The sequence below is a fragment of the Gekko japonicus genome, unplaced genomic scaffold, assembly GCF_001447785.1.
Source record: "Gekko japonicus isolate JY-2015 unplaced genomic scaffold, Gekko_japonicus_V1.1 scaffold35, whole genome shotgun sequence".
NCBI lineage: Eukaryota > Metazoa > Chordata > Lepidosauria > Squamata > Gekkonidae > Gekko > Gekko japonicus.
The window spans coordinates 303,451-325,846 of NW_015176453.1; the positions used below are offsets into that span (position 1 = coordinate 303,451).

General features: G+C 40.5%; 1 protein-coding gene across 1 annotated transcript in view; it reads left to right on the top strand.

The window, feature by feature from the left end:
- Nucleotide 1: 1 nt before the first annotated feature.
- The window catches only part of LRRC27 (leucine rich repeat containing 27), a gene marked incomplete at its 5' end in the record, with an annotated part of 37,099 nt that continues 14,704 nt past the window's right edge, over nucleotides 2-22,396 (top strand). Inside the window, 7 exons of the mRNA XM_015426884.1 lie at nucleotides 2-124; nucleotides 417-547; nucleotides 1,703-1,761; nucleotides 6,096-6,248; nucleotides 13,783-14,029; nucleotides 17,875-18,006; nucleotides 19,589-19,685. Of these exons, the coding sequence (XP_015282370.1) occupies nucleotides 2-124; nucleotides 417-547; nucleotides 1,703-1,761; nucleotides 6,096-6,248; nucleotides 13,783-14,029; nucleotides 17,875-18,006; nucleotides 19,589-19,685 (942 nt within the window). The remainder of the gene's footprint in view (nucleotides 125-416; nucleotides 548-1,702; nucleotides 1,762-6,095; nucleotides 6,249-13,782; nucleotides 14,030-17,874; nucleotides 18,007-19,588; nucleotides 19,686-22,396) is intronic.

Sequence of the window (22,396 nt, forward strand, 5' to 3'; positions counted from 1 at the left end):
CTCCTCGCGATGCATCCACAAGTCTCTTGAGAACCTAGTGTCTAGTTCTGTGGAATCTCTGGATTTGAGCAGAAAGGATCTGCAGCATCTAACCGAGGATATATATAAGTTATTCAACCTTAAAGTAAGTTTCTCAGATATTGCAGCAATTATTAAAATGTATAATCACTAGAGAGTAATTGACTTGTTGGTGAAAAACCCTAGATTCTTAAAATTTGTTTCTTAAAGCTTCGAATTTTTTAAAAATTAAATGTGCATTTTACATTACGTTATTTCTATACAATCTTGGAAAATTACTCAAATAATTGTTAGATAAAATTTTACATATTTGCTATATATGTAATACATGAATTGTGTTCTACGCAATCTAATATTGCTACATTTTCAAGTATGTACACAAATATATTTTGTCTTAGCATCTGTATCTGGAAGGAAATTCCCTGTCTGTGATTCCAGAGGACTTTTTTCAGCACCTGCCATATCTTGTTTGGCTGGATCTACGGTATAACAGAATTAAAGAGCTTCCCCCAGGAATTGGATCCCACAAGTAAGCTGTGTCACTACTTCAACAATAATTTTTGTATAATACGTATTCATTATGAAATTACCTGTTAGTAAATGTTGTTCTTTACTGACTTAAAATGTGAAGTATGATTAAGAAAGAAGTTCAATACATGGTATATTATAGCCAAACTAGTTGTGGCAGTGAAGCCTCGTTTCTAGTTCTCATACTGCCTGATTTGCGTATATAAAACAGGGGTATAGTTTTCATAATAAAAGCTAAGTTGAACCCCTTCCTCTCCTATGTCTTCTTGCAGCTCATCATCCTTTTTCTCCACGGTCTCACTCCAATACAGGAAGTGAGCCAGGCTGGGCAAAAGGCATCTGGGGAGATTGTGATTTATTGGGAAGTGTGAGGGCTCAGCTCCCCTCAGACCTTTTCATTGCTAAAATGAGACCATCTCCCTCCAACACTTTACTTATAAATGGGGCAGGCACCAACAAATAAATGTGGCTCCCTCTGTCATAGCAAGCTTGGCCTGTAGGTCAGCATGCAACTGGCTTATCTCCATGAAGGAAAACTTGCTCACATTTTTATCCTGCCTTCCTACCCGGGTGGCATACATGGTTTCATTCCACACCCGCATTTTATCCTCTCAAGAAACTATATGAGACAGGTTACTCTGGGATATAATGACTGGCACAAGGACATGGCAGAGTAGGGATCTGAGTGCTGGTCTTTTCAGTCGGATATATGGAACAACTGTCATGCATGCACTGATGCAAATACACCGATTTCAGCATACTGATCCATACAGTAGTGTACTGATACGTACAATAGTATAAGCAAACATGTATATATATATTCTAAATAATAAACAGATTTTCCCAAGAGCTTTATTTACTTAGTGCTGTCAGCCTTCATGGTAGTTCGCAGAACACACCGAAATTGTAACATAGACAATTTCAGTAAGAGTAGGTAACTAGAAAGTTTTCCCAAAACCTTAACAGAAAACGTGGATTTAATGAGGAATTTGAAATAAGTGAGAGAGGTGGCATCTCACAGGTGCTCTTTGAAATGTTACTCCTGTAATGTGGAAGAAATTTCAAAACTAAATTATCTAATTAAAAATAACAGTTGCCATTTAATTGAGTTTTGTTTTCTGTTTAAATATTTGTTATTTTCTTTTCCCCCCTAAAGGCAATTGAAAACTCTGCTGCTGGAAAGAAATCCTATTAAAAGGCTGCCTGTAGAGTTTGGCAAGTACTTTTTCTTCCATAATACATGCTTAAAAAAATATAGCAATTGTTAGTAATTAGCCTTTACTGTGCATGCACTCTTGAATAATAAGGAACTTGCAATAGGCTTCATTGTAATACAATCCATCTACCCCCCTTGGCACAGTGTGGTATGATGACTGTTGAATTAAAAGGCATTAGCAACAGACAAGAAAGTAATGACTAACAATATCAGGATTAGAGCTAATAAATCAATAAGAGCTCCTCAGAACATGACCAACTGGAGCTTCTCCATGCATACTAAATATGACAGAATCCAGAGAAAACAAGCCCATAGCACCAAGGGACCTTCTTCAGGTCATTATTGAGAAGCTGGATGTTTTAATATTGGCTTCAGAATTAAGTAAGAGTGAGGGAACCTGAACCTCCAGAGCTCTGCATTTCAGCTCCTCAAATTCATCTCTGGAATTCAAGGAACAACATTGCTCAGGCTCCATGCAGATGTAAACCTTCAATTATGGTGTTCCTACCTAGCCATGAGCACCATGCGTTTAGGGGCCTTTGGCATCAAGCACTGATTTCTGAAATATCAGATACTGGAATGACAGCCTCCATTGCCCCAGTGCTTTTTCCTTGTTAGCTTCTGCTAGAAATGTCCTGAGTGACTGTGTTATTTGTCTGGATGTGCACTCTTCTGCTGAGACTTGCCCTTGTTCCTGAACCCACAAATGTCTGTATTCAGAAATGAAGCTATTCTGTTATTATCAAAGATGTAGTTTATACAATATGATGAAAGTTCAGCTAGCTGTTCTCATGCTTTCCCTTAAACCAAGTAGATCAGGACATTGGAAGGCCAGCTAAGATCACTTTTCTGATCTGCGAAAAATATAATGGTTTTTCCTAATATTATCCCAGGTTTTCTGTGAATACAAAAGCTAAACCATGTACCTTTCCCATACTAAGTAGGGGAGCTAGATAGAAATGTAAGCCAAAGGCTTGTTTATATGGGGAACATAGTCATTTCATTTTAGATGTTAGAGTGCTTTGCTTCATATCAGAAAAGTATTAACTACAATATAGAACTGTTTAAAGCCCCTGTGTGTAATATGGGTAGTCATCATTTCCCAGTTGGGTAAATTATTTCATCTGTCCCAAACTTTAAAAAAAACAAAAAACTTTTATTTCCCTTTACCCTCCTTATGACAATTTGTTGACCCCCCCAATATACATTTATAATGCTTGTAATGTATATAGGTAAAGGTAAAGGTTCCCTTGCTCGAAAGCCAGTCAAGTCCGACTCTAGGGTTGTGGTGCTCATCTCCATTTCAAATCTGAAGAGCCAGCGCTGTCCGAAGACGTTTCCGTGGTCATGTGGCCAGCATGACTACACACCAAGGCGCACGGAACGCTGTTACCTTCCCACCGAAGTGGTACCTATTTATCTACTTGCAATTTCTTGCTTTCGAACTTATTCATTAGGGAACATCTTATATTATACAAGAGACATATATAATGTGTCTAAAGAAGCCTATACATTGTATCTTCTTCCTTAGAGGCTTCTGCACCTCAAGAATTAAGCTACAGTAGCAACCTTTGTGTTCTTCTAAGTACTTAATTCCTTACTGTGTAGCCAACAGGCTGTATAACAGGAACAGGAGCATTTTTGTATTATATGGACACAACTGAGTACTCATGAAAATTGAGAGAGAACAGAGAGGTGGGGGGGAAGAGGCACAGAAAATAACCAAGACATTGGGCACAGCAGGATAACTGCTGTTACTGTTGTTAATATTTTGTAAGCTGCAGAGGAAGTTTATTTTAAAACATTCATATTAGCTTTTAATTGCTAGTAATTTAGAATAGTGCAACCACCTTCTGCTAAGATATTTGTTATCCAGGAGAGGCTTTGCTAAAAGAATGTGTGCAAATATGTTACACAATTTAGTAATGAATAAAGTACAAACTCGCATAGAATATTAAGTAGTTTATTCTCAGAAAGCAAAGAAAATTGATGCTCATTCAAGCTGTGAATCGACTTTTTCAAAAAGGCATTTTCTCAAGGCAGTGTGAAAAATCTGCTATTGATTGCCATCAGGATCTTGGCACTTTTCATACTGATGTGAGCTCTGTTTACATGAAATCAGCCAAATGTTTTGTGTAAAGAATTATATTCTTGTCCAAGAGCAGAACTACTTGTTTACATAAATAAAGCTGGTATTTTGCAAGAGCATTGTTGCAGGTTTCCATTCTGAAATGTATTTTTCATCCAACTGTGAACAAGATAGCTGTTATACCAAAATGTGTCCACAAGTATCTGCATGTGTTATATTTATTAGTTCAGTTGTGCCAATCACAATGAAAACATGTGTTTATTCTAAAGCAGATAAAATATTGGATGTTATGCTCCTGGAGCCCAAGTCATAATAATATTTGGCAGCTATCTTTGTTTCATTACTAAAGAGAATGGAGGTTGTATTCATGTCATTAAAATAAACGGCAAAATTCCCATATATTTTTAAGAGTTAGGAAGTGGGGCGCACATACACAGACTGATGCCTAAGAGAGCCTGCATTTCCACTACTGATAGAATCATAGAGTTGGAAGGGCTTCCAGGGTCATCTAGTCCAACCCCCTGCACAATGCAGGAAATAATTGTGCCTTTCATCTGTTTTCCTGAAACAGTTCAGACTAGGTTGAAACATTGTGGTTGAGGCAAAAAAGGCTTTGTAGCAAACATTTTATGGGGTGATACTCTGATGGGAATATGTAGGTTTTCAAGTTTTGCAGCCCTTCATCCAAAAAAGTACAGATGATGGAGATTTTTGTTTAGACTGTGAACCTCAGGGAGCCATTCTATAATAGTTTACCTGATGTGAGCTTCCATTACATAGGAGAGGAAGGAGATGATATCAATTAAAGGATGTGATACAGTGATCCAAGGTCTCTGCATGCAAAAGATCCAGGATGCATCACTGGAGTAACCCTTACTTCATCACTTAGACTGAAGTAACCCTTAGTCTGCTATGGAGATGATAGAAAAGGTTTAGGCTGTTCAGCCACTATGTACCACGTAGGGTACCTATATGCTTTTAAGTGATTTGTTGGCCTTGGTAGGCAAGCCACTTAAGGAGCTGTTCCTAGGGGAAGGTTTCTGTTCCACTGTGCTTTAGTGGAGTATACATCTGCTGTGTGCATGCAACTGAAGACTTCACGTTATCTCTCATTTTCCGAGATCTCCACTCTGTCTGATATAAACAGCCTTGGTACTAGCTTTGTTATGGTTGGTTGGGGGGGGGGGTTAAAGGGTGTAAACATTTTAAAATCACAAGTTTATACACTTCACCCTGCAAAAGCCACTCTTTACAATGCCTCTTATTTTCCAGAGTCATGATTAACTGCATCTTAGCATTGAGAGCCAGTATATTTCACTCACTTTGTGTGCTTGTGTTGGCTCAGTGGCAAAAGTATAGTTTTTAATCTATACAAAATTAGCCTCTACCATGTACTCTTATGATTTACACAGGGCTGACCAGGAGTTATTGCACAGTTTCTTCTAGAGTCTGTGAAGAATATGTAAGAGCACAAACTGCTAAGCCACTTCTCTGGGAAAATGCAGAGTTTCTATTCAACTTGCTGTAAGATGCAAATGTTTTCCAAACAGCACAGAATTCTCACAAACAGCCTTGAGTTTTGCCCTTCGTGAACTTGCATTTGTTTTGTGCTGACTGAAAGCACTTTTAAGATCTATTAAAGGGTGCCTTGGAAGCCCCATGCAGCTTTTGGGTTATTCAAATGTGTCTATCCCAGGCAATCAAGAAAGGAGCTATTCAAGGCTCGCCCTTGTCCCCTCCTGTCTACATTCCCTTCCCAAAGACATGCTGAGTTCTGGAGGTTTTGTAGGAAAAGGAAGTAGAAGCTGGGAAGAGAACAGAGTAGACAACAGCAATTGAAGCACAGCCGGTGGGGCTCCTTGTCAGGGGGTCTCTAGTGATTATGTGACCGATTGAAGGAAGGAGGGAAGAAGCAAGTTAATTGGAGGCTGGGCAGGTGGGACCAGGAGAATCAACAATGGGAAGGCTTGGAATAGAAAGGGAAAGTGGAGATGGAGGTTGAGTGCAGAAGTGCTGGGCAGGGAGCGCAGGTGCCTCTGTATAATGATAATGAGGCTTGAAAATTAGGTGCTTTTGCTTGGCAGCTTATTAGATCAGTTTTGGGCCATGGTTGTATATAATTTGCCAAATAACCATTTTTTGGACTTTTTTTTACACTTAGTAGTTCAGGATAGGATCTGAGATGTGCTCTTTCTTAAGAAATACTTTTAAGTTAAAGCTTGTTCTCCCTCCCCCCCCCCCCAGGTAACTTAACTTCACTTACAGCCTTGAATCTCAGACATTGTCCTCTGGAGTTTCCACCTCCTGAAGTGGTACAGAAGGGCCTACCAATTATTTTATGCTTCCTTCGAAAGTACATTAATCAGAATCTTGATGACTCAGATCCTGTTACTCCAGGTACAATGATTTTTAGTACATATTTTTGAAAAGTAGTATTTACCTAGTTGAGTACATGGGATAGAATTGTTCATACTACATTCTGCATATGGTTTAGGACTGTTAGTCATTATTACCATTTCAGGGCATGAGGTAGAAAGTTGTACAGTAGCAGAGTTACACCCTTCCAACTCTGTTCAAGTCCATGGGCTCAGAAAGATATAACAGTTTAGGATTGCACTGTTAATGTCAGTAGTTTGCCCATTTAAGAGATTTCATATTTAGTAATATAAACTATTACTATATAATAATATTCTTAATATAGTTTTGATATTTAAAAAAGGTCATTAATGATTTATATACTTGATCTGGGGGGCTTAATTACACTGGGGACAGCCAGATCAACCACTTCTGATTCTCCATTGCCATCTTATTAGAAGGCAAGGGAAGAAAGGTGAATGCATTCAGTTCCCCAGTTGGTAACTTTCCTCATATGGAAACATATCCCTGTGGGTTATTGTCTCCACATCAGCCTTCTCTGGGGCAACCAGATTTTGAGGATGCCCAATAATTACAGTGTAATCCTGTGCAGAGTAATGAGGTAAGTGGACTTAGACTGAGGTAACTCTGCATAGAGATAACATTGTTAGTCTAGCAATGTGAACTGTCATGACCTGTCACCTGCTGCCTTCTGCTGGAACCTTCGCACATGTTGGCTTTGTGGCTGTTAAGCACATAAAACAGGATTCAGCCACTACAGCACTTTATTGGATGCAACTGGGAACGTAGTCATCTGTCACCGCCATTGTGAATCATTTCCTATTTGTCACCATGTCTTTAACCATAATATATTACTTATAAATCGCTGCCTCCCATAACGTAATGCAACAGTTAATCTCCCATAAAACATGGAGTTGAATTCAGTGTGAAAATTCCACTTGCACTGTAGCTCTTATGCAAGCAGAAATGTAAGAAAAACACTGAGGTAGCTGCTTGCACTAAGTCAAAGTCATTATATCCTTACTTGTCTTTCTACTTGTGCAAGGTCTTGTGCAACCAGGTTTGGAGCTTTGTAATATGTAGGGAGGGAAGTTCTCTGTGTTGCACAAGATCTTGCACAAATGGGACTGTGGTAAGTCCATCTATGTTTCTGCTTGTGCATTACTGGATCCACTGAAAGTGATAAGGTGGCTTTTAAAGATCAGGCAATTTTCATATGAGTAACATTTTCATTCAAAGTTTCGGCACTTCACTTTTATCTCCTGCCTCTCTGTTAGCACCAAGGCTCAGAATTGATAAAGAAGGAGAGTATTGTTCTGAATGAACAGTACCAAGACTTGTAGTAGTACATTTAAAAAAGGAAACCAAAGATTGCACTTAGTCCCACTGTAGTCTCAGCTAGCTATAAATGCTGTTGTATCAGGATGTGGATGGAGAGTGCATCTCATTGAAAGCAGTGCAGTTCAAGAAGGAAGACATCTACATTTGGGTGTTCATCTGATTTATATCAGCAGTTCCTGGTCCAGAGAAGTACTGAGTAAGGTTAAAAGCTAATACTCATAGTACTCATATTGGATCAGTAATCACTTCATAAGGAATGCTGCCTTGAAGAATGTAGACTTTTATGTATAGAAAACCCCTTTGTTTTCCTACACAAAAATAGTTGCTGTCAAGATAAATAATATTTCACAAGGCAAATATATAATTAATCAAGGGGACAGGAGAAATTGTGAACTCATAATTTAAAGTTGACTTGGAAATGAAGGTCACTCTCATAAGTCATTTAATTTTTTTCAAAAATGGCCTTTATCTATGTGACGCCACACAATATGTGTCCCAGTATTAACACGTGGTAGAATTACACATATGAGTTGCCAGAACAGGACATGAAGCCCTTAATGGATATATTAAAGGGCTGATTTGAGAAACAGCAGGTTCTCTGCATTACTTTATCTTTACATCCAGCTGCCAAATTTTTCTCTCTTGTGCAGCCATTAAAGAAGCAAAATGGCACTATTATGTATGAATCTGGTCACACACACAATTTTCTAGTTCATGATGGAGCCACACCTTTATTTTCTATGGCAAGAAAATTGAATATTAATATTTAAATTTGCATATGTTTCACAGGAATAAGGAAGTACATACCTACAAATTGTTAAATGAAATATTGACAGTTGGAGGCCATGATTAAAATTTTTAAAAATGGCCATTTCCTGGATTATATCACATGCAGCATTCACTATGCTGATTTAAACCATCAGTGTTTCACTGTCTGATCCATTACTTTTTTGGGGTCACTGAATATTCTTGTGATTTCTGCGCATTATCTCCCAAGAAAAAGCATATATGTTGCACAAACTTCAGCACTGGACTCTCATGTATTAGTGATCACTGAAGGAACCAACCACTGACAGGACAAGATATTCTTTATAGTGTGTTTTGCAGACCTTTAGCCAGTATCAATTCAGTCCTTTATAAAGCGTGCACTTCCTCTGAAATTCTGTATTTCACAGAATTGACTTCTCTGCTAGAACAAGAAGCAAAGGCCATTGTTAGAGAATACAAGAGAAAATGCGACAGACCACCAGATCGTAGGAAAGCTTTCAACGATTTATGGAAACAGATGAGCTTCATTAGTGAGTTTAGTAGGAGCTGTTAGTATTAGACAAGGACAGACTCTTCTTGCGAATTCTTTTGTACTTGTCCTAATTCAAGATTTCTACTATATATAGTATAAGAAAATATACTTCAGTCAGATGCAGTATAAATGTTTGGGGTTAATTGTCAAAACAAGTAAGGACTTTTCCAAACCAAGCTGCTTTTGTGTACCTTTTTGGTACATATTTGCTGGGCACAGTCAAACTGTATTTTTAAATTGTTATAAGCATAACAGCGCAAAGTGTTGTGACGACTATGGTTTTCCTATTGTCACTGGAACCTTTAAAAAAGAATTGAAGTATCTCATATGGGAGTCTGTACTAAGAACTTAATATTTATTGTTAAATGGGATGTACTGCCATTACTGATGGCTGTCTGTTCCAGGATGGATGGATGGATGAAGCTGAATGACCACAATGGTCTGGCTCTAAAACTTTGTGTACTACCGAAATAAATATGGATGCAGTGTACCATAATGCAATATTGCTGCAGTAGCCCAAAACATGACCTCAAGCCTGTTTAGCAACAATATCATGCAGACATCTCAGGCAGAGATTTAGGATGTCTGCAACCATCTAACACTAAGTTGCTGCCTCTTAGGCTATCTAATGTGAGCTTTTACCAATGTTTCTGACATAGGAGTGCTTTTGAGCCAGTGTTCTAAATGCATGTTGGAAAATATGATAAAAAATGAATTCTCTGTCTTATAAATAATGAGCTAATTTTTTTCAAGGCATACCAAAGTTAATGTGTTTCTGTGCCAAAGGTTCCACTGTTTACTTCAGTGGAGAAGGCTGTACATGTGCAAAGGGAGATATGTGTAGAGTAGGCCCTCCACTGAAATGAATGCCAAGCTGACTCAAGCTGACTCAAGCAGAAACATTAGAGCAGATAATAGCTCTGGATTGGGGTCATGATCTTTCTGTCTTATTTCGAAGCGTAAATAGACTCCAGAACTCCTGCAAGGGTACTTTTTATCATCAAATAACCAGTTTTGATATCTGTTTAACTTTGCATTTTGATATAGTGCCTAGAAATAAAAGAATGTTTTGATTGAAAAATATAATGCCAGTGCACAAGATTGAAGATGATTGTTGTATGGTAGGGAAGCTCATAGTGTATTGTCCATCTGTCTTGCATAATCAGCAACTGCAGGAATAAAATAATATGAAGATGCAGGCATTTAAAATGGATGTTAGTATATTTATTCTAATAGAAATGTATTTGTACAGATGTCAATATTTGCATTAAAAATTATTGTAAACATCTCTGAAAATTGATTATTTTCCCCTGTACTTGGTATGGCTATTTAGAAACACAGGTAGTTGTTTTATATACAAATAAATTATCCATCAAAAATATGTGGTAGGTCTCTTTGATTGTTTAATTGCCCTCCTAGATGCATATATGATTTTTATAAAGCAGTAGGATTTTGTGTTGCTTTCCAAATTCCAATGCAACGCAGATTTTGAAGCTTCATAATAAGCTTCTGTGCTGGTTGTGTTCTGTTCCTTGCAGAGACATTATGAAAAAGCTAAATAAAACATGAAGTGAAAACAATACCGATTATTACTACACAAAGTGTTTGCATTATGATACATTTATATTTCCTTGCGGGCTTCTATGAAGAATATAGATTGTGTGTGTAATCTCCTCATACACCGTAGCTGCGGGATTAGGATACACAACATTGGGCTGAATACAAAGCATTTTCTGACAGCAGAACGGAGGGGTGTGTGTGTCAGATTCCTAATTCCCAGTGAAGATGTCCCACTTGGTATTCCCTTGCCTCTTCCTGGGAATCCTCTCTCCCCCAGGAGCAGCATTTTGGGGCGCTTACAGAGGGGGTAGCAGGAGAGGCAGGCAAGTTGCCAGACATGCATGCATGCAGCTGGTGAAAAACAACCTTTGGATGCAGACCATTGTGTATTTATGTGGTATCCCACCGGATGATCTATGTCAGAAAGAACAGAAATACGTTATGGAGTTTTGAAAGCATACCAACTTGCTGTATATGAATTTTCTATTACTGGATTTCCTCATTCTGCAGCCAAGGCAAATTTCTTTTGCAGAATCAGGAACTGCATGTGCAGCCCTGCTGGAATGGTCAGAGATGTCAGTTTTGGCCATGCCGACTACGTTTTCTGTAGAAAGATGACAGAATCAACATGGAAGTGTTCCTTCTGTAGTTCAGTTATTTCAGTGAGAAAACTGAATAAATTGTTTAAGGACTGAAGCCTTAACGTATTTGGTAATCAATTTTCCGTTTCTGTTGTGGTCACATTCTTAGTCCTAACCTTTTAAATTTAAAAGCCTCCCTTTATTCCATTAACAAATATCCATAAATGAATAAAAATTATCCCATTTTCTACCCAGGAGACCAATTAGATTGAAAGACAAGTCTTCAGGGATTCTGTCTTCCTTGCATAAATATTTCTAGCCTCAGTGACATTTCACAAGCAAGGAGATTTCAAGTTCTGGTTGGGATGTCTCAGGAGACACCCAGTGAGCTAGTCGCTTTGGGATTTGTGCGTGTTGCTCTTTTACTTCTACATAATATGTATATTCTCTGGGGGTTTATTTTAGATTATATTAATTGTACCCAATAATCTTTTCTGGTTGTTTGTGTACATTTAATGTGTTCCAACCTCAAGCATCCACCAATGAGACTGTTAATAACAGTGCACAAGTAAGCAAGTAAAGTTAGAGATGTGACATAGACATTGTTACATAAAGTTGTTTAATTTAGGATCACTAAAACAACAGGGCCACAATCCAGCTCATCTAAATGTAGGTCATAAAGGGCAGATGCATTATTGTACATCCTGGCTGTGTGTTATGCTGCAAGCTATGTGGGGTTGATACCTGCAAATGGGTGGTCCATTAGCTCACACCAGAAGGCTGTAGCTTACCAGGCTGTGAGAGAGCAGAAGGAACACTTCCATGTCAATTCTGTCCTCTATTCTATGGCCGTGAGAAAGGAAAAAGTGACTAGTAACATGAAACTTGGTGCTTCCAGGATCAGGTGCAAGGTCTATCCATACAGTAGAATAGGTCAAAATGCATCATACTGCTTCAGAATACAGGTGAGAGAGGTCTTTTAAATGCTCTCCCATGTTTTAAAAATCCCTGAAATGAGAAAAGTAGCACGTCAGGGAGAACATTCTATCCCTAGGCTTTTCCTCTAGTGATGATTTCTATTTCCAAGAGGTTTTTACTCTAGGGGAACCTTCCGTGATACGTTTCCTTTATCTGCAGTCTGAAGTGTGTTTTATTCTCTCCCAATGAGATCAGCATGCAACCTCCTTATGGTTCTGAATGTGCAGAACAGATCTAAATTGAGTCTTGGATATTAAACCAAAGTGGACACCCTAAATGGCACCTAGAAACAGGAATTAACCAAATAACACAGTGCACAGTGCCAGTTGGGTGTAGTGGTTAAGTGCATGGACTCTAATCTTGGAGAACTGGGTTTGATTCCCCACTCCTCCACTTGCAGCTGCTGGATGACCTTGGGCAAGCCATAGCTCTGTCAGAGCTGTTCTGGAAAGAGCAGTTTCTGTCAGAGCTCTCTCAGCCCCACCTACCTCACAGGGTGTCTGTGGTGGGGAGGGAAAGGGAAAGGAGTTTGTAAGCCGCTCTGAGACTCCGAGTGAAGGGTGGGGTATAAATCCAATCTCCTCTTCTTGTATATGCTTATTATTGATGTATAACAAAAATCTGGGGTTCATTTTCTGCATTTATTTTACACCAATGCAGGGGCTGATTGTGGGATTTAGCCTCAACTGCAACTTGTTGCCAAAATATTAAGGACTTTTCTCCCAGATCTTTCTGGGGAATATTCTCCCCCAGAATTCTACCTTCTTAGTAGTCTTGGGTAATGGAAACCTTGGTAGTAAATCCTACAAAACAGCCCACCTGCTTGAAAGCAATGAAGATCCTCAGGAGGTAGAGGAAGATCTTATGACAAGGAGTTAACTTGGCAAACTCATGAAGTATAACATGAAGAAAGACTCAGGCTGCTGTTCCCTCCTCGTATTAAACCAAATTAGTTGGCATGGCCACAAAAAGGTTATGTTATAATTTCTCTCACTTGATGAAAAGTAACTTTAGATTGTAACTCTTTATCCAGACATTTCAGGAGGCATTGCATTTGTCTGCAATGATGTGATATTTAGGCTAGAAAGTTTATAGGACCGAGTGATTATACAATTTGAAAAGGTTTGTCCAACTGAAAAGGCAGGCTCAAGAGGAAGAGGTATTCCAAAGGCTTCGTATTTTCTGTTCGAGCGTTAAAAATGGGGTGTATAAAAGCGTAGATAGAAACCAGGAGCCAACAAGTTTTTCTGCTGCTAAAAAACGGAGGAGGGTCCCCTTTGACCACCAAAAAAAAGAATAATGGAATACTCACGGACAAAACCTATATGGGAAAGGAAATGTACTAAGGAGGGGAGCTGGGAAAGATTGAATTGAAAAAGCTGGCTGGATCCAGCCCTAGGAGATGTAGAATTAGGCTCAGGTGTACCCCATATGCCAAAAAAGAAAGAAAGCTGCAACATGTATTATTTTCCTTTTCAACATACTTTGTTCTCTGCCATTTACTACCTGTTCCATTAATGGCACTATTATTTTCCTTCCCTACTGCTCCTCCAGATTATGATTGTACTTTACCAGTGATGACGAGAGATCGAGACAAGCCAGTCAGGTTTTCAAGTGTAAAGTCACATTTATCTCGATGCTTAAATGGAGTGTGTGTGTGTGTGTGTATATATATGTTATTTTTGCTGGGTTTTTATAAAAATATATATACACACACACACAGCTTGTTTTTGCCGGGTTCCTTTCCTGATTGGTTCTGTGAATGACTCTAGTGACCTCTTTTTGATTCTGACAGAAATGCCTCCCATTGAAAAGTTAAACCTGACAGACGTCGTGAAATCAAGTATGGATTTGTCAGATGGATGGCCTAATGAGGAGGAAATGATACGATTTCAGAAGCTGAGGGAAGAAATGATGCAAGATGAAAGAGAAGAGTATCTGGCAGACCAAAAGTTACACAACGAGTCTATGACTTCCATGTTTTCAAGGAAATCCAAGGCAAAACAAAGCCTCTCTCGCAAATGGTCTGTCATCTCATCCAGGTGACCAAATGTTTATGATATATATGTTTCTTATAAGTGGTTTACAGTATGCTCTCTTAATACAAAGGCTGGTGTGTATTATATGGAGGACTAACTTCTGTACAGACCTGCTTTGCATGGCTTAATGCAGTTACACCTGACCCCTCTGCTTATTTCACGGACCCTGCACGGTGCGGTGGATCCAGCCGTCCTCCAAGTAGCTTTCCTCCAGCCTTCAGAGCCTTCCTCCAACTTAAGTGGCTCTTCTTCCAATGGAAGAGCCACCTAATCTGGAGGAAGCCTCCTTAGATTGAAGAAAAGCTTCCAGCTTGAGTCAAAAAGAAAGGTGGAGTATACACATTTAAATAAATAAATGCACTTTTCAAAGTGAAGTGGTAGGATTCACCCCACTACCCTTTGATTACTACTTGTCATTTCCCCCCAGACCTTTCAGCACACATCTGTCCTGGATTGCGTGGTTACTGCCCTTTCTTTTTGTTAAAAAAATTGCCCTTAACCTGCACTATGGGTACCCCACAACAAAGGCAGCTGGAGTTTATGACACTCCTGAATAGGAATGGGAGGGTGGATGTGCCTGGCTATGGAGTAAATTAGGTCATAGTCCTGCCTGCCTCTCTCACGCTGCTTGATCCTCGCTCATGCTGCTTGCTCCTTGAACAATAGACTAAAGGCAAAACCACTCTGTTGCATGAAAGAAGGGGGGAGGGAGGGGGAGAAGCTGAATAGAACACCACTAGACTGTTATTTTTGTTGCAACAGACTAACATGGCTGACCTGGAATTTGATCTATTCTAGCAGCTGTACCAATAGCCTGAGTGAGTGCATTGATGGTAAGCAAGGAGGCTGTAGAGTGTTAAGGGCTGGAAGGGGCCTTGGAGCTCATGTAATCCACACACACCCCATCCAATACATACATGTCAGATTGGCCATCCAGCCTTTGCATAAAGACCTTCAGTGAAGGAGAGTCCACCACCTGTCAAGGCAGTCTGTTCCACCATTGACCAGCTCTTGCTGTTGAACACATGAAGCTTCTTTATACTGAATCAGACCTCTGGTCCATCAAGGACAGTATTGTCTACTCAGACAGGCAGCAGCTCTCCAGGGTCTCAGGCAGAGATCTTTCACATTACCTACTATCTGATCCTTTCAACTGGCAGTGCCAGGGGTTGAACCTGAGACCTTTCACGTGCCAAGCAGATGCTCTACCACTGAGCCATGGTTTCTCCTAATATTTTGCTGAAGTCTGTAGCATTGTAATTTCCACCCATTCATCCTAGATGAGGTGAGGATGTGATTTTAATAACCAACACACATTGCAGGTATTCTTGCTGCTCACATTTTTAACCCTCCTCTCTTTAGTTGTTTTGATTCATTTATTGGCTGTGTTTGTATCCTTTTCTACCCAGGCTCTTAAGATTGTGTACAGTTTCAACTATTAACCCCCTCCCCAAAAAAGTTACAAAAGACAGCACAAAACCCCCCAGCAAAACCCATCTTATGCCATATGAGGTCTCTTCAAGAGCTGGTGTTATGAGTACCTGGTCTTCCCTTCTCTTTTCATCTTCGTATAGTCCATGTGGCAAAATCTGTTCAAATGTTTAACATGAAGCCACTGCATGGACACTTGAATAATAATTAAAATTTTAAAGTGCTTTCCTTCACCTACATGATTATGACAGCTGAGTAAACTGGTTTTTCCATATTTTGAGATGCTCCATGTGCCATACGTCAAATTAAAATAAGTTAAGGATCAATAAGCTGAGCAATAGTTATGAAAAATGCTCCCATTCTTTCAGACCATTCTAGCAGAATTCTTTAAAAAGTCAACACTGCTTTTCAAGGAGCAGAAGTAGAACTCCATATATTCTGGTCTGTTGAACAAACAATAATGTACAAGGTAACCACCCTTCAGCTTGTATAGAGCTATAAATTGCTTGACGGGCTAAACAGCCACCTACTTTGCGCTTAAGGGAGAAATGGGCCGTGGCACATTTGGACATCTAGAAATGCAATGAAAGTAGACTAGGAAAAAGTAGGAGACAGAAAAGGCCCATGTGCTGTGCAATTCAAAGCCATGGTCAACAAAGAATGCCACAAACAAGGCCTTTTACCAGCAGGGTGCATAGCACAAAGATGTGCGGCACAGAAACCATTCCTGCATTTTCTTTTCTGAAGAAAGTCAGGAGGTGGCAGGCTGTCCACAGTCTCCTTGAAATGAGCAATGTTAACATGCTTGTTCAGGTTTCTTTAGTTCCCACAGTTCTCAGATAGAGGCCTGTATTCAAGGCACTGTACTAGCATAGCTGCAACCGTGCTGCCACCCCCCCCACCCCCCGTGCTATGCAGCTAACTGTTTCTGAAACCCAGGGGAGCTTCAAAAGCACCATTAAGAGAAGGTGGGGCAACAAGCCCCACCATCAGCCTATGATTTAGCTCACCAGCTACTGTTCCTGAGGAGCTTTTCTACTTCTGGTTATTGTGAAGTATAACAATGAACCTCATAACAAACGTGTTTTGTGTGTGTGTGTGTGGGTGTTCATTGGTTTGCAGTTGAACCTGGAATGGATCCAAAAGCAGGCCTTTGAACCAAGGTGTGAGTTGTGCCCTCCTACTGAAAGCTCTCCTGTCCCTAAGTGAATCCTGAAACAGTGCTTCTGGGTCAGAGGGGAGTTCTTCTGCTCAAAAAAAAAAAACAACCCTCCACCTAATGTACCTTTTTGAATACTGAGTCACCGATACAGCACTTTATTTGCATGCAGAAAGCCTTACGTTCAGTTCATGATGTCTCCATTTAAAGGTTATCAAGGTATAGAGGAAGTCCCGTCTCTGCCTTAGGCTTTGGAGAAGTCCACCAGTATGCAATACTGAGCTAAACAGACCAGTACTCTGACTTGGTATGGGCAGCTTCATATGTTACAATATTTCCTGGCACAGTCCCTTGGAATCAAAACTATCGGTCTAAGCTCTTTGCCTCTGTTAAAATGCTTTTTACCCTACACTAATGGGAACTATTGCCAACAGTGAGTATATGATCCCTTTTCTTAATATGCTTTATAAGAATCACTTTATGCTGATGGAAACATTAAGCAGGGATCCGCACCAGCTCAACTCCTTAATAATGCATACTTCCTTGATTGTATCTTGCATTTCTTCTCATTCCAATCCTTTGTTCCAATGTAAAACACGTGAGCCAATAGGAAGAAAGAATGAAAAAGAGAGAGAAAAAGGATTTTGGCTCCAATCCAGTTCAAGGTAGTCAGAAAGTCCCACTGAAACCTATGGAATTAGTCACAGCAGCCCTTGCTCTCTATAGGATTTCCATTGCTGTTCTAGGATTTCCATTGCTATCATAAATCCATTGAAGTCAATGAGCTCAGAAAGGTATAACTCTGCTTAGGATGGCTCTGTTATTGGCAGCTAACTTTAGTTGGACTGGGGCTGTGGACTTAAAGGTTTTTCTCTCTCCTTGTTCTTTTTATCTCGATGACACATACAGCTTGTCTAGGTATGACTGAAATCATGCCAAGAAATTAATGTTTTCCACTTTCCTGGGGGACAAGAGGACTGAAGGAATAACGTCAAATTATTTAGATTTTTCAATCAAAACCAAATCTAAGCAGCCCTATGTAAATGTTCCTATTGCCACTCAGCTATGGTATCAGAGCGACACACATTCTGAAATAGAGGGCTTATTTTATAGAGCTGGAACGTCCTGGAAAGGGGAGAGAGAGACCCTTAATGCATCTGTCTCCTTTTGTTTTCAAAAATTGCTGTCAGACATTTATTTTACTTTATCCTACAGTGCAAAATTTTAATCGACTGTACCAACATGCTTATTTCAAAAGGGGCAAGAAGAATTTGTTTTCTGCAGCTTCATCCTATGATCTGCTTATTCAGACTAAGAGGGCTGAAGAGTGTCGATTGGCAGCGCTCAAGGAAATGAAGGAGAAACAGGCTTTAATTGAACAGCGGAGAAAGCAAGTATTATTGGGGTGTTTTTTTGTTTTGCTAATATCAGTGCAGTCTTTGAACACTGTGGTGTCCTCCTGCCACCGTGTGACTGCTTACTAGTTGACAGAACGTACAGCCTTCTTTTTCAATGTTGTGATCTGCTGATAGGGATATATGCACACTTGGTTCTGGCTGCTGAGTGGGGCGGAGGGCTTTGCATTGTTTCCTGATGATCTAGCCAGATCTGTGCCAGATCTGCAACTCAGGGCAGAATGACAGGCGATGGTGGCAGACTCCTGTCTTTGAAGCAGCGTGTATGTGCATGGTTGCAAACGTATGAGCAGCAGACAAGAAGAGGGAGCAGAGCCAACTGTTCCCTGCCTGCCACTCTCTTCCTTTGTTTTGCAAAATGTCCATCCGGCTGCATTTCTTCCAGACAAACTCACAAGTCTGGAAATCAGCTATGATGGGCAGAGGGAAGAGCCTAGACTCTAGAGATAGGGGTTGTAGTGGGAAGCAGAAGATGGAGTGAAATTTTGACAGCCCTCCCCCCCATGCACTGCTTCTGTACTGGAAAACACTTCCCGCCCACTCCATTTTAGAGATCTTTGGCACCAGTCTGCAGTAAGAGATTCTGGTCTCCCTCAGTGAAAAGGAACTGAGGTAGGAGGGCTAGGGAAACGCCTCTGCCTGAGCATTCGGGGAGCCGCTGCTAGTCAGAGGTGTGCTGGGCTTGGCAGATTAATGGTCTGGTTCAGTGTGAGGGAACATCATAAGAAGCAGTCATTCGTGGTGAAGGAACCCTTGATACAACAGTTAGCATTATGTGTTTTACTTTGTGTATGTGTGTGTGTGTGTGATATATATATATATTATAGATAGATAGATAGATAGATAGATAGATAGATAGATAGAGATATATAAATATAGATATATATATAAAAGAACTGCAACTATTTGCAGGGCCCATAACTCGAGAAACTTCACACACAGGATTTCATTATCATTTACTCTGGTACTAATAACAGTGAGTGATATACACTCATTAGCATGGCAGAGTGAAGAAATTATCATTTCCTGTTTCCCTAGTACATTTTTATTCCACCCTTCTTCCACAGAGCTCAGGGAAATGTACATCATGTGCCTTTCCTCCATTTTATCCTCACAATAATCCTGTGAGGTAGGCTAGGCTGAGAAGTATGTGGCTGATCTATGGACACCCAGCCGGCTGCATGACAATGGCAATTTCAACTGTGGTGTCTCCCATTCTTGACAAAAACTCTAACCACTACACCATGTTAGTTCTCTAATTTTGATACTGACAGACATAAAGGATCAGCCCCCCAAATCCCCCTGCAAAACCTCAACATATCCCTAAAATCTCTTGCAAATGATGAAATTTAAACATCGGTGAAATAGCAGAGGCATGCACTGCAGCCTCGCGTCATAGACTGTCAGCAGACTCAATGCTTTCATAACCCTGATTAATTTTTACTACTGCCACTATTGCTATTTAAAATTGACTTAGTGTCCTCCATATTGTAGGAGTGGGGCTGTAAGAGTGAACTTTATTAAATGTTTTCCAAAAACCATGCTGATTATTTTTAGAGATAAAGAAGTGCTTCAGAAATGGAGGAGGCAGGCCAGGCTGATGAGAGAGAAGAAGGCATTACTGTACACCTTTTCACCAGAACAAGGAGACATGGTATGTAACCACAGCAGGAGCTGCCCAAAATAATTTCTTCTCAGGTTTGACACAAATGTGCCATGTGGTTTTGGCCTGGCTGTTGACCACCTTTGGCTTCTTTTGAATTGTTGTCCCATCCTAAAGGTCTGATTTAGCTGCTGGGACATACAGAGAAACTTGTGCTTCTTCTATTAAGCAGGATCTTGTTCCAGGCAAGTGGAGAGCAGAGCTCTGCCCCACTTGGTATAAAATCATCTTTTCCACCCCTTAATGAGAAGCCTTTTGCTACTGAAAATCCCATGTGCTGCTGGAAGCTGTGTTATGGCACCATTGTACACACTTTCACAGTGCCAGTGCCATGACCACACGGGTATACCCCATGTTTTCCTTGGTATCTCCTTATGCCCACCATTTCACTATAGCAATATAAAGTTTTTTAAAAAAGACAAAACCATGCCAATGGTGATGGGGGGGGGATGGCAACCATGAGTGGGGTAGGAAACAAAAATGGTCTCCATGTAGGTGTGGTTGAAAATCTCCACCTTCATGTCTACGTGGTCAGTAAACCCACTTTGACTGTGGTCTTCCCAGAAAGATCTTGTGCTGTACAGTGGCTAGATGGTTGGTCATGAAGAAGAGTATTCTGAGTATGGGAAAGGAGCGTGATCATGCAGCAGCGTCGCATGAGCAGTCCAAAAAATCTGCACCTGTTTAAGTCATAAAACCAGATCAAAAGCTCCGCATGGGAGCAGCTGTTGTGTACTGAAACTACGACCACCTCTTCTTTGCATAGGGGAACCAGGAGTGAGTGATTTGTACCAAGAGAAGCAGCAGATAAGCCTTCTCCTGCCTGTTACTGCTCCTCTGGAATCTCTGACTCCAAGCAGCTTTGCATCCAGCTCTGGTTCCTGGATTGTGTTTGTAGCAGTGTTCCCTCTAAGCTGAATTAGTGTGAGCTAGCTCATAGTTCTTTAGCCTCCAGCTCACACATTTTTGTCTTAGCTCAGGAAGGAGGGCTCCAGAGCAGACTAATTGATGCAGCAGCCAAATTGCTTGCTCACAACTTTAATGCCAGCAGCTCATAAAGTAGGATTTTTGCTCACAAGACTCCACAGCTTAGAGGGAACATTGGTTTGTAGTATGGCATAATTGTAAGGAATCTTTAGGTTTTCAGTCTTCATGTAGAATCAAACAGCATTTTAGCTTTAGATATTTACATTTTTATCCCACCTTTCCTCCAAGGAACTCGGGGCAGTGTCCATGGCTCTTTCCCCCTCCATTTTACCCTCACAACAACACCGAAGTAGGTTAAGAAAGAAGAGTATGTGACTGCCCCAAGGTTACTAGGTGAACCTCATGGTAGGGTTGGCTTTGAAACCTGGACCTTGCCAGTCCTAGGCTGACATAATAACCACTACACCACACCATCTCTTAGCAGAAGTGTTGGGCTGGTGAGTGAAATTTGAAAAGCTGCAAGCTGTCTCTACTGTAATTACAGAAGAATTACAGAGATACATCCTTAGCCTCTGCCTATGGCTACTTATTGACCTTCTATCATTAATATATCCTTGCCTAAGTGCTTAATCATTCCTAGTTCTGTAAGAAGCCAACAATACTATCAAAAGAGATGGATCCCTGAATGCAGAATTCTATGAGATTTGTGATAAGAGCATGTTAGGGAGCTGGAGCCCAGAATCCAGAGTACTGCCAACTTCTGGATGTGTTCCTTCAAAGTAAGATGAATCTCCAAGCACCAGGATAGCCATAAAAGACTGTATCTGCAATATGACCATAGGATTCTAGGGCAAAAAGCCATCAGCTGATGATCCAGTCCAGCTCTCTGCACTGATAAGAGCCTAATCAGCCCCTGACACTCTAATCCTCACAGTGTTAACTTTTCTTCAGTAGATATTTTATCTTAAATTGTTGTTGTCCACTGGAGGCTTGCTACAGGGAGCGGGTGCAAAAGCAAGTAAATACATACTCTAGCTTTTGATGATACAGGAAGGGCCCATGTGCATTGTAGGTGTGGAGACATCCTGCACACAGCTATTCCAAAGCTCTGGCTGCTCAGGCTGTTTGGAGGCGTTGAAACAGAAGGGCTTTAATTTAAAAAATAGGACTGTTAACATTGACGGATGCGTCCTGAGGTTTTGCCTCTGCCAGGTTGAAGACAACGCAGGCTAGATGTTACAGTTGTTCCAGGATGTTACAGTTGTTCCAGGAGAGAGAAAAAATCTGTCATGCATTTGCACACGTTTATTGTAAACATCAGACTACCAAAACGGCCCTGCAAGGCCAACTATATACACACCCACCCAGCACACCCCTAGTCCCATTGGAGGGTTTGAATTTCCCGCCAACGTGGCTATTGGTTGGTGCGGGGGGAACTAGGATCCTATGTTCCTATTGTTCAGGGGAACTAAGCTCCTGCCTGTGCCGTGGACCCCTAGTGACGGTCCACGTACATAACACTGGTCCCCAAAGAGAACATCCTTGTTTGTTTGTGTGTTTCTGGTGGGGCTTTATAAATGCACCTAATCCTCTATAGCTTAATTATGAAACCATTGTCATACAAAATCTAAGCATTTTACAGGCAGGCAGCACTGTCAGAAAAGTCCAAAGAGAAAAGGTTTGATGGCAGAAGGTGAATCTTGTAGGACAAGTCAGAATCAAGAAGGAATGCTTGAAGGAAGTGGCCGCAAAGTACCCTAGCAAAGCTAAGTTGC